The sequence below is a fragment of the Xiphophorus hellerii genome, chromosome 5 (genome assembly GCF_003331165.1).
Source record: "Xiphophorus hellerii strain 12219 chromosome 5, Xiphophorus_hellerii-4.1, whole genome shotgun sequence".
Lineage (NCBI taxonomy): Eukaryota > Metazoa > Chordata > Actinopteri > Cyprinodontiformes > Poeciliidae > Xiphophorus > Xiphophorus hellerii.
The window spans coordinates 24,148,696-24,160,707 of record NC_045676.1 but is presented as its reverse complement, the minus strand read 5'-3'; the positions used below and the strand labels follow the sequence as shown (position 1 = coordinate 24,160,707).

The window sequence follows — 12,012 nt, the reverse complement described above, 5'->3', positions numbered from 1 at the left end:
GTGCCTCTGCTGCACCACACCTGAATAGAATAATTAGGTCATTAAGGCTCTGGAGAACTGATCTACACAAGGAAGGAGGTAATTAAGCCATTTCATTCCAGTGTTTTGTACCTGTGGCACATCAAATAACTGCAGGACAGCGGCCCTTGAGGACTGGAGTTTGACAAATTTCAAAACTTTGAAAGTTTGAAACCAGCTTCCTTTTATGTTCTTCTTTTAACTTTTCATAAATTTTTTAAAATACAAAGAACATAACATTGAGACAAACCGTGAGTAAACTGAAAGCCTTTTTTTTATTATTAGATTTTAAAGCATGAATCTCTCAGGGAGAAACCTTCAACTCATTCAACAGGCTTTTTTTTCTGTCCTCCACCTCTATTTTTAACCAAAGCAGATGTACACCCTCTCCAACTAAACAAGACTGCTCTTCCTCTGTTTCCTCTTCCTCCCACCCCTCAGTAGGCATTGTAATCATGCAGGCCAATCACAAGCTGTCACAGTTTAAAAAAAAAAGAAGAAGCAAAGGGGAGGCTGTGCTTAAATACAGCCACAGTTGATCTGCTTTTATAGACACACACGCACAGATTCTGCATCGTTCTGCTCTCCTAAAACATCCCAGCTCACATGACTGCAGAGAGGTTTTGATTCAACTTACCTAGTCTGCCAAAATGTGCCTTTTCAGAACAGCCCTGCTGCTTGCTGTACTGGGTGAGTAATTTTTTTTGTCTTTTGAAAGCAAGTCATAGCAGTAATTAAGACACCCAGGACTGTTTTAAATCATGGGTTATGCAGAGAAAGGTCTGGCATGGATTTCACAACCGTTATTTACTGAGAGATGTTTTTTGTTTTTTTTGGTTGCTTATCACTCAGCGGCACGTGCCCGGAGACTTTTGGTTCAATGCTGTGAATGAGTATTTGTAATGTTTAACTTTTTCTGAGAGCCGTGCATTTGTTGCATCATCTGCTCAGTTTTCAAGATGAAAACTCGTGTTATGATGATGCAGCTCAACTTGATGCTACAGGGAAACTATCTAAGTTGATAACTCCTTCTTCCGCATCAATGAAAAGGATCCTTCACCTAGATTTCAAAGGATAAACAAAACCAGGAAATGGAACTGGATTCAGAATAAAGACAACATTCTGACTCGCACTTAATTTTTTAAAACTGTTATTATTTCTCCATCCCATACAACATTTTTCAGTGGCCTAGTGTTTCATCAACATTGCAATGAAATCATTTTCTCCCTTTCAGAGTTTTCTGTTTTTGCTTTTACGTCACGTGCTTCAGAAAATCAAACATATTTCAAAATTGGACAATACAAAAAGCTGTTCTTAAGTTAAACTTTTTCCTATTGGGAGATAACGATGAGAAAACTTTGTCATTAATTTCGGCAGCACGCCGTCCTAAATGAAACAAATGTGTGGTTTAATTAGTGTGTAATGGTGAATTACCAAGTGAAATTTTGATCCAGAAGAGTTAATATTCTGAATATTTGGGATGTTCCCCTGGTTCCACTCCCTGATTTAAATGAAATAGTCCTTATCAGGCCTCAGTAGAACTTGATGAAATGCTTTGGAGGGAATTCAGGTGTGTTGAAGCAAGAAAACCTCTAATGCATGCAGAACCCTGACCCTCCCTGGTCTGAAATCGGACCCCACTGTTTTACTTTGTATAGCTTCAGATAAGAGGAGGATGAAACCAAAAGCTTTGTTTCTATATCTGCCGGAACATTGCAGCTGTTGGTTATAAATCCCTCTTGTTCAAGAAATGGATTCCATTAAATTTAAATGGGTTGATTTAAATTCAGCAAAAAGATACAGTTAGCTAAATGAGTGTTATCATTTGGACAGTTATGTGCAGAGTTTTTTTTTCCTTGGCATATGTCTAAAGAGTAAATGTTCTTAGGTTAGTGTTTTAAGCTTACGCTCTTATGCTGTTGAATGTAGGAACTATATTCACATAGTTTCAGTTTTAACCACAAACTTTCAGTATGTTTTAGAAAAAAAAAAAATTATATTGCAGACAGTAGTCGAAGTCCAACCCTCAGATGTTGCAAGGCATATAAAGAAACTTTAAGTTCTCTCCAGATAGATACTGAAAGCTTGAAATGATCTTCCCATCATCAGAAATGTTAAAACAGTTCGACAAAACTAACCAGTGGATTTCATTCATTGTTTACTAATAACAATGGATTCCATAACTCTATTAGAAAACTGACTAAGCACATCTTGAAGAGGTACCTGTTAAAAATGAAGCAATAGTAAGACTCAGATAATTAGATAATGGTTAACAACAGGTCTCCTCTTTATCTCGTCTCTTTCAGATTTAATTTCCTGTGCCAAATTTCTAGCACCTTTAAACATGGGAGGAGTCACAGGCCAAGTGCAGTTTGACTCCGAAAAGCAGACAGCCACCTTAAATGTAACAGGTGCAGGATCCTGCGCTGCAGTTAGCATTTCCCTCACTGTGTTCCCCGTCATGTACGGCCACTTCGCTCAACCCTGCTCTGAGGCAAACATTGGTGTCAGCGTCTTCACCTTCACTGCTGATCCTTCATCCGCGTCTCCCATCAATGTGTCACTTCTCTTTGATCAAAAATCAAACTTGGATGACCTGTCACTGTCTTTGCAGACATGTGACGGCATTAAAGTATGCACAGTTGTAAGTCAAGGTCGGACACTGCTGACTCGCCAGGCGAGATTCACAGAGTCTGTTGCTGGTAACATTTACATACGTACTAATGTAAATAATGCCAACCCTAGGCTTCTTGCTGACCTAGTGACTATTGGTCAGGTGAATGCCACAGAAACCAACATCATCATCTTTGGCTCCACAAGTACAGCAACTAATTGCAGCGTACTGCTTGAAAAATTAGATCCAGTGTCTTTAACAAATCTGGGAAGTGTGAAAGTCGGAAACCCTCTCAGTCCTCAGAAATCCCGTTTGGATGTTAGTAACTTTATGGAGTACTCGTATCTTCTCCTCAGGGTGGGCTCCATTTACAAGTGTACTCAGGTATACAACATGCTATATAAAGAAGTGAGAGCCGTCATGAGCATGAGAGGAATCAAGGGATATTTCATCTTCCGTCAGGCTTCACCGTTTGATGTGACACAGCTTAGCGTGAATCTGACAAACTTAAGGGAATTAGTTGGCCCCTACCACATCCATAATTTCCCCGTCCCTTCAGTCAGGTCAGGCCAATGTTCAAATGATAATGTGGGTGGTCACTGGAATCCGTTTGCAGTTGACACAACTTCTCCAACATACCCTGCAGGGCCTGGATCAACTCATGACAAGTATGAGATAGGTGACCTGAGTGCCAAACACATGTCTCTTTCTGGTAGAAGTGCATTTGATATGACATTCACTGACTTCAACCTTCCTCTGTTTGGACAGAACAGCATTGTTGGCCGCTCAGTTGTGATTCACCTGGTCAATGGTGATAGGTATGCATGTGCCAGCATTGACTATCCCGGTGCAGTGACAGTAGCCAGTGCCACATTTCAGACCCCTGTGGTGGGAAAGATTATCTTTACTCAGTTGGTGAACAATCCCTTCTCAGATGTGTCCATCTTTATGGATCTGTCGTATGGAGATCCCACAACAACACCGACCCAAAACCACAACTGGCACATTCACGAATTCCCCATTAGCTCAGAGAGGGATGATGATGAAGGAAGGTGCATCACAACAGGAGGCCACTGGAATCCTTTTAACATCAGCACAGCTGATAGGAGCTACGCCCTTTATTGCAAACCATCCTGCCCCCTATGTTGTGAGGCCGGCGACCTTGCCAACAAACATACCACCATTAATCTTGACACCAACATAGGAGGCGTGAACTCCAAACACTTTTTCACTGACGTCACTTCCTGGTTAGATATATCTGGCATTACTGGTCGTTCTGTGGTCATCCATGAAGCAGAAAGAGGAGGCCCAAGGATTGCTTGTGCCAATGTTACTAAGGTGCAGCTCCCTGCAGCCAGTTTAGGAAATTGGTTTGGCCCTGGATCATCCAAGGGCCAGGTGACAATCTTTCAAGCTTTCCCTCACAGCCCTACAGTAATCATTGTGTCCTTAAAAAACCTGCAGTCCTTAGCTGGAGGCTACCACATCCACATCTTGCCCATTATTGTTGGCAGCAGTGATCCTTGCTCAAATGCAAACATCCTTGGCCACTTTAACCCACTGGCCTGGAACACATCTAGCTCTCCCTCACCCGGTGTGGGTACTGTGGACCAATATGAGATAGGGGACATCAGTGGGAAGTTTGGGATGCTTACTGGCCAGAATGACTTTCAACGTATCTACATGGACCCCAACATGCCTCTTACTGGACCTTACAGCATCATGGGAAGATCTGTCGTAGTCCACTACACCAATGGATCACGGTAAGAATCAACAAGCATTCAAGTTTATAATAATAATGAAAAAATAAGCTGATGGATTAAAAAAGGGGAAGAAGTTATGAAATGCTTTGCATAGGATTACCACAGGTTCCTTCTTCTTAAAAAGAACTGGGTAGTAGCATTTTCACTCTTACCACAGCTTCCTTGTGCAAAAGATCAATGATTCAAAGTTCTGCCAAAGAACAGGAAGTACTTATCCTCCTGAAAGCATTTTATGAAATAAAGAAGGCAAGAGAAAAAGTGTCAGAAAGGTGTAAAAACAAACAAAAAAATACACTGATGCCTTTGCAGATGAAAGAGAAATCCAAGATTCACCCTAATCTGGCCAGAGTAGCATATCATTCCAATCCATTGAGGATACCTATGTGAATTCTCAAGCCATGATCTTATAATCCTGGGTGTTTTGTGTCATAATACTAAGATACTGTATGGTCCTCTTTCAGAGAAGACTTCTAACCAGAATATTGTGATGGAAAAAATCCAACAAGATTGAACCTGCTGGGCTTGATGATTTCATGCCCATTTCATGAAGGTGTCTGTTTTCTCTACAGGATGGTGTGTGCAGATGTCTTACCAGACACGTATGCAGATGGACAATGGACACTTGCCAAGGCTACATTTAAAGGAACAGTGACTGGGACAATCACACTGGTAAAAAACACATAATTACCTTTATCTAATCTGCTGCAGGATGTCAGAATTGTCCGATTCTGTATTGTCTTTGTTTGAGAACCACAGCCAAAACAGTATTGTACAGGCATTTAGTTTTTTTTCTGCACCACAAATGAAAAAAATTGCATTTTTTTTATGGTTTTCATGGGCCACATGGTTTTGGGCCCGAAACAGGAATAAGAGATGTTCTGTGGCAGTAAAGTGTGTGCATACACACTTGAATGTATTACCTTCTAATCCCAAACAACAGCATATGTAAGTAAAATGTAAATTGCATTAGCCTGCCTCTTCTGTGACAAAAATAAAGATTTACCACTGCACCGTATGTACACAGGAATGCATCTAAATTCACCAGGTGCAAAATTTAGAAGACTGATGATGAGGGGAAGATGACAGTAGGCACGCAAAGAGCGTCCTGAAGGAAAAGAGGCAATAAACAGACAGGAAACATGGGAAGCATGGGTATAAGCTTCAGCTTAGCTTAGCATAACTGTGAATGTATGTTCTCTAAACTCTGAGGCTCACCCTGATATCAGCTGTTTCTGTCAGCTGCCATCCAGAGGCCCCACACTGAGTCTTGCTTTACACCTAAACCTCTACAGAGCTATCAAAGAGGAAACGACAACATGAGCTTATTCTGGACTGGCTAAATAATTTGGGAAGTGCCTTAGCAGTTACTAAAAGGAAGACGGATATCCACATCAGTACACATCACTTTATTCAGCTGACAATAATCTGTACGTCTACTAATGTCAGGCGCCTTTGGTTTGTGTCCCTTCAAGCGCCAGCAGATGTTTCCTGATGGGAGTAGCAGTGATGTCACACTGTATGTGGACCTTAAGTCATCTGCAAGTCAAAGTGTAAGTAAAGAGTAATAGTGTTAAACACAGTTCTTGCATATATGAATGAAAATGGTTAGTTGGTGCTGTTTGTGTCGCCACTTTACCTTCTTGTAGATGGATTAGTAGTGCTTGTATAACCTAGTCAAGGTGACAAATTTCTGCTACTGCTGTCTTTTGTGTCGGGGACTGAAAGTTTGGGAAACGCCCAAAAAAATATAAAAATCCTACGATAACAAAACTTCCTTAGGCATTTTCAGGGGCGACAATATAAGACACCAAATAGTGTGCAAGTTATTGATACTACTGATGGGAGTATCTAGGTGTCTGTTTGCTATTCCTAATCATTTGTGTAATTGTATTTATATCCATCAATGCAACAAATGAAGGCAGCGGAAACATAGTTTGTATTTTAAATGTGCTTTCAGATTCCTGCGGCCTCCCTGTTTATCGCAAGCAACCGTGTGAATGCCACGAGCGGCCTGTGCACCAGCGTGGGAGACACTTTCAACCCCTTCAACATGAAACTACTGGTGAGGCGGGCTGTTGGGGGAGTTACCTGGAGGCGTTACCTGTCAAGTTTGACTTTGAGAATATATGGGAAATGTTGCTGTCCAGTGCTACTGTCAGAGGCGGACGGAGTATTTAGGGGGGGTAAATCAAAGGTAAGAGCAGCGGGGGTGGGGAACTGATGTAAGAGCAGGTTGAAACTAACTGAAATTAACGTAAGGGGGGAGTGCACCGGGGGGCTAACGCGAGACCAATGGGGAGAGGAACTAACGCAAGAGTGGGGGGGGAGAGACAATGTGGGATATTTACAGGAAAATAATAATGCACGAGCACGGCGGAAAAGGGGACAAAAAACCAGTAGTTTCCTGGCCAAAACGGGAGACTTGACAGGTATGGGTGGGAATGGGGACATGTCATCAGATGTTGATATATTCAATCTGAGGATAATTTGAGAAACACTTTAGCCTAAAATGACAACTGCTAAAAGAAACAGCAGCAAACTAAGAGCATTCCAGTTTTTATCATATTTTATAAGCAATATTTCAATCACTTCAAAGGCCACTGTTTTTTTGCAAAGAGAAAAACTACTTGCAACAAACTGTGGAAACAAAGTACTTTTTATAGTACTGATGACAGCTACAGTGAGTACTTGTAATCTCAGATTACAGGTACTATGTAGGGTGGCTTCGTGGTAACTTTGTCATTTCTATTCCTCTTCCAGAGCTCCAGCTGTTCACTCCAAAACCAGTTGAGCTGTGTGGTGGGGGAATTTTCTGAAAGACAAGGCAATGTCAGTCTGATTGGGAGAGAAGTTTACTCTGACAGCAACATCCAGCTCTCAGGAGACCACACAGGTGAGAGGACCGGGAATGAGTGTCTGTAGAAGTGGGGAATGTCAGCGGCTTAAGCATCAAAGATGGTTTTACAGTTTCGTGTACAACAATCCTTTTCTGCCATTCACCATGTCATCATCCAGTAGCTTTTATTCATTTTGTTGAGTTTAGTCAAATGTCTGACTTGATATTCTGCATTTGATCCAAGTTGTCTACAGGTCTCTTGTGCTGAAGAGTGGCAACAGCATCCTTGCGTGTGCCGACATCCTCCCAGGATCCCAATCTGCACAACAGAACTTTCGCAAATTGAGCTCCTTTAGCTGGTGAGTAACAAACTATACGGATTTCAGCATTATTTCTAAAATCACTCATTCTGTCTATTTAAATTCATTTAGAAATTATCTAACATATAGTGAGTTTCATGCCTTACTCCTACATTGCATTGTTTGAAATATTTTATTATTGTTTTTTTTTTTCCAGTTTGAATCTCTTGTTCCATGTTATAGCTGTAGAGAGTGAGGTATTAAACTAAGAAGCAATAGGAGTTAGGTTTCCTTCAGACAAGAACAGAGTTAAACCAGGAAGTATGCAGAGATAGATGTTGTGGAATATGCAACCTTATTAATGTTTTTATTGCAAGAAAAAAAGAAGTGGTAATCTGAAAACAAAAAGGATCAGTGTCATTATGTCGGTGCAATCACACACAATTGTAGGTTAAACCTTTGACAATGTTTGGATCTGTAAAAAAAACAACTGCCTAACAATCCAGTTTTGTGCAGAACTGAATAGTTCAGGAGGAATTGTTTTGGTCTGAACTTGGTTGTTTGTTCTCACAAGACTAAAAGTTATTTATTTCTGTTTATACCCAGGTATGATTTCCGAAGGAGAGTTGCAGATGTTCTGAAGGCAGAAATGGCGAGGATAACCATCTTGCCCGGTTCTCCCTTCTTTACAAAAGATGGCCAATGCCAAACGGTCATCTTCATGGTGTCGGGTAAGGAGGAAAACGACATTAGTGTTCAAAACACAGCATCTTCTTTGTGTTGTACTTGCAACACACCAATGACTATCAGACAGGCTATTTAAATAAGTCAAAATGTCAGAAATAATTCCCCCTTCTCCATTTAGATTGAATAAATCTGTCACGCCCTGTAAAAGTATTAACACCCCTTAAACCGTTTGACATTTTATGTTACAACTATAAATTTACCTGAGATTTTATGTGATAAACCAGCACAAAGTCATGTATGACAATGAAGTGGAAAAAAAAAGGTTTTTAAACTATTTACAAAGAAAGTGTGACATCTAGTTGTTTGCTAATTGGCTTGTTGATTTCAATCTTGAGGCTTTCTGTCAGGATTGCGCTTCCATAGAGCCAGATTTGTGGAGTGCATAGCTTGTAGTTGTTTTGTCAACACACTAAAGCTGCAGATGTCTGCAACTAATCCAGACTTATTGTGAATATTTTGGCTGCTTTTCCCATTAATGCTCTAAATTTTTTCATAACTTTTTTCTTTGACGAAATATCGTAAAACAACCATCCTTTTTTTCCACTTTATAGCCATGCAGCACTTGTTGATTAGATAAAATCCCAATCAGACACTTTTAAGTGTATGGTTGTAATGTGAGGCCACAGAACGACCACTGTTGCCACTGTATTCTCAGACTGCACATGTAATGCAGTCAAAATGCATCTCAGATATTTACAGCATGATCTTGTTGTGGTTATTACTAACTGTGGGAAACGTTGCAGCTAAACTTTGCTGCAGGTTAGTATTGATTTAGTGATGTAACGACGTAAACATGTTGTGATGGTATTTCATCAAGCAATTAGTCGCTGTTAAAAACCAAAAGGGTTTTACCTCTGGAACCGAAAACAACAACACTAGCAGTAGTCAAAGAAATTGACACTAACAATAGAAGTAAATTGTAGCTAGGAAAATGGCAGTTTTCAGGATACTGTATTTACTTTCAAATTTAAGGTGCTGCTATGGGCCTATACGTGCTTAAAGCTACCACACTACAACTGGGAGGCTTGTAAGTCCCAAAATCAGGACAATGAACAATTACTGGCATTGAATATCTTTAGAAATCCTCCGAAACCCGCTCAGTAACCCGATGCCGGAGTTGAGTGTCTGTGCGTCTCATTTTCAGCCCATTCCTCTATCACAGGGGGGAAACAGAGCAGCGTCTGTACAGAGGGTTCATACGGTGTAGCACAGGGCAGCTAATTAATTCAATTCAATTTTATCAGTATAGTGAAAATTCCCAGCAAATGTCGCCTTGACTAGCTTTAGAAAAAAATGCTCCCTTACAAGTCTGCAAACTGAAAAATGAACCATTACAATGAGACTCTCCACCATCACTACAGATAGATGGTGGGTTTTCATCAAGATGCAGTAAATATTTAATAAGACAAAATGTTGATGTGCTTTCTCAGTAACATTTTGTCTCATTCTGCGTACTCTAAAGGGGATGTTCGCACAGATCTTCTAAGTTCTGTCAAAACCAGTGAGCTGATGGGCCCATTCAGAGAAAGTACCACATGTACAAGTAAGTACCTCCAATAATACCACTTTTGTTCTACTTTTACCTCCACATTTATTTCAAAAGAGTAATTAGATATTTTTTAAAGTCACATATTTAGATTTTTATGGACAAAAAAGAAAATAATCTAAGGACTGTATAGTTGTAATAAACTTGCTGGCGTATTACAGGCTGCTGTGGAAAATTTTGCTCGTTAAAGGCAGCAAAATTAAACTTCCTTTAATTGTTGGAACTTCGCCACTTATCTTAAACATTTGGCAAATTAGATTTATCTGAGCCCGACCAAAATTATTTGCTTAATTATTTGGGATCTGGGTCTGTTAAATAGAAGTGTGACCAGGGATCAATAAACTATATTTTATGAGGAAAATAGATTATTCTCATTGGAAGAGGAGGTCACATGAAATCTTAAGAACATTTGAAAAAAAAATATAACTTCTCTTTTGATCAAATATATTTCATTATCAACAAATGCAAACTAATATGCTGTAGTTTAACATATGAGAAAAACAATGGATGCATGTAAAGCAAACGGGGGCAAAATGGCAACAAAACTGGGACATGAACTGGTGCTAATTGGGCATTTATGAATGGCTAAAAATTAAAATGAAAATCAAAAGTTACCTGTAATGTTTTAAAATACTACTGCTGAAAATAAACATAATGGAGCCATTTTTTTTTTTACTTTAAAGACAAATTATTTTAACTGTTGCATTTGAAACAATCTTTAAAATATGAAAATTATAGGAAGTGAAAAGAGTGTTTTTGGATCTTGACTTATTTTTTATTAATCTCTGAATTATAATAATGTTAAGCCTAATGTCATTGAGATTCAAAATTAAGATTTTTTTTAGCTCCGGTGTCGTGGTTCATCATTACGCTGGTTCATTTATTGTCTGCTTTATTGTGAACAGAAAATACAACTGAGATTTTTAAAACAAGAATTTACAAAATTTTTAGCCAAAGTGTAAATCTAAACCTGCGAAAAAGGTGGAATCATGGAAATGTGAACTATGAACCCTGTCTGCACATGATCTGGGTCTAAAAAGATGAAATCGTTGTCTCAAAAAAAAAAAAAAATTCTTACAGCACCACGCTAAATGATTCTCACTCCTCCAGAAAAATGCACATTTTTCTGTCTGATTTCTACAGGACCTTCTGCAGGACAGCTGGTGCTGCCAGAAATCTTCTCGCTGTGTCTGATGTTTGCTGCTGCCTTCCTGCTGCCGTCTGCAGCCTTTTTATAAAAGCTTTCATCCCAACTCATCAGTGGAGACACACGGGTCCTGCTGTTGTAAAACTGTGAATTTGAAATGTCACCCATCAAATGTTGCAGTGGTGACTGAGCAAATAATGTGCATATCTGTATAAACGTTGCGTGCAAATGAAGATCTTCCAGGGTTTCTTTTTTGTTTGTTTTGTTTTTTGTTGAAGAACCAGTTGAGGCTATAAATATTAATAAACTAGTTGTTGGTATGCCTGCTTTTGTTTGTTTTTTTTTGCAGGAATGTCCCATGTATTGTTATTCATTTGGGCAAGGGGTACTGTTGTTTGTGAACTACATTTTAAAATGTCAATTTTCCAGGCACATACTGATATAGCACAATCTGTGTGTGCGTGAATGCATATTTATGTATTTCTTTCTTCCTTCCTGCCTGTCAAAGAAAGAGGATAAATTGAAGAGTGACAAAAAAGAGGCTCAAAATGCTTATTTTCCTAATTAGCCAAAGGTCAGAAAAACAGCAGCAGCACTGTTTGAAAATTATTCTTTCAGATGAAAAGTGAATTCATTTTTGAGAAGTACCCCATTACTGACAGGTATTTTTTTCCTAATGCATAGAATAAACGATATTCATTTTACTCAAACGTATACCTATAAAGAGTAAAATCAGAGAAACTTCTTTTTTTTTTTCCAGAGGTGGATAAACTCAGTTTGAAACCGAATCTCAAGACCACATCATACCTGCCAACATCTGCTAATATTTATGAGACCGAAGCAGCTGTGGAGTGATACAGTCCTAGTGGGGTCTGCTCCCCCAGAAATTAAAATAAAATCTACTCAAAACTATGCATTTCCAGTCATTTGAAGAACATTTTACTAAATTCATAGGATTAATAAACCTAAAACCAGTTTATTATCAAGGTAGAAGTTCATGTTAATGGCTATTGAAAATGAGTCCTTAACCTGAACTTTATTG

At 39.2% G+C, this 12,012-nt stretch overlaps 1 protein-coding gene across 1 annotated transcript; it reads left to right on the top strand.

Moving 5' to 3' along the window:
• Positions 1 to 550: 550 nt before the first annotated feature.
• On the top strand, positions 551 to 11,511 carry cusr (Copper-only SOD repeat protein). The gene is made up of 10 exons (XM_032564179.1): positions 551 to 708; positions 2,325 to 4,395; positions 4,965 to 5,064; positions 5,868 to 5,945; positions 6,353 to 6,457; positions 7,156 to 7,288; positions 7,476 to 7,590; positions 8,137 to 8,261; positions 9,740 to 9,820; positions 10,967 to 11,511. The coding sequence occupies exons 1-10, from the start codon at positions 669 to 671 to the stop codon at positions 11,059 to 11,061; spliced, it is 2,943 nt and encodes a 980-aa protein (XP_032420070.1). The 5' UTR covers positions 551 to 668; the 3' UTR covers positions 11,062 to 11,511.
• The last annotated feature ends 501 nt before the right edge of the window (positions 11,512 to 12,012 follow it).

Bases quoted from the DNA above. Each gene is read 5' to 3' on its own strand.
- cusr (XM_032564179.1), top strand. From the start codon at position 669: ATGTGCCTTTTCAGAACAGCCCTGCTGCTTGCTGTACTGG. The intron at 5,946-6,352 runs GTAAGTAAAGAG...ATGTGCTTTCAG, and splicing joins AGTCATCTGCAAGTCAAAGT to ATTCCTGCGGCCTCCCTGTT. The intron at 6,458-7,155 runs GTGAGGCGGGCT...TTCCTCTTCCAG, and splicing joins CCTTCAACATGAAACTACTG to AGCTCCAGCTGTTCACTCCA.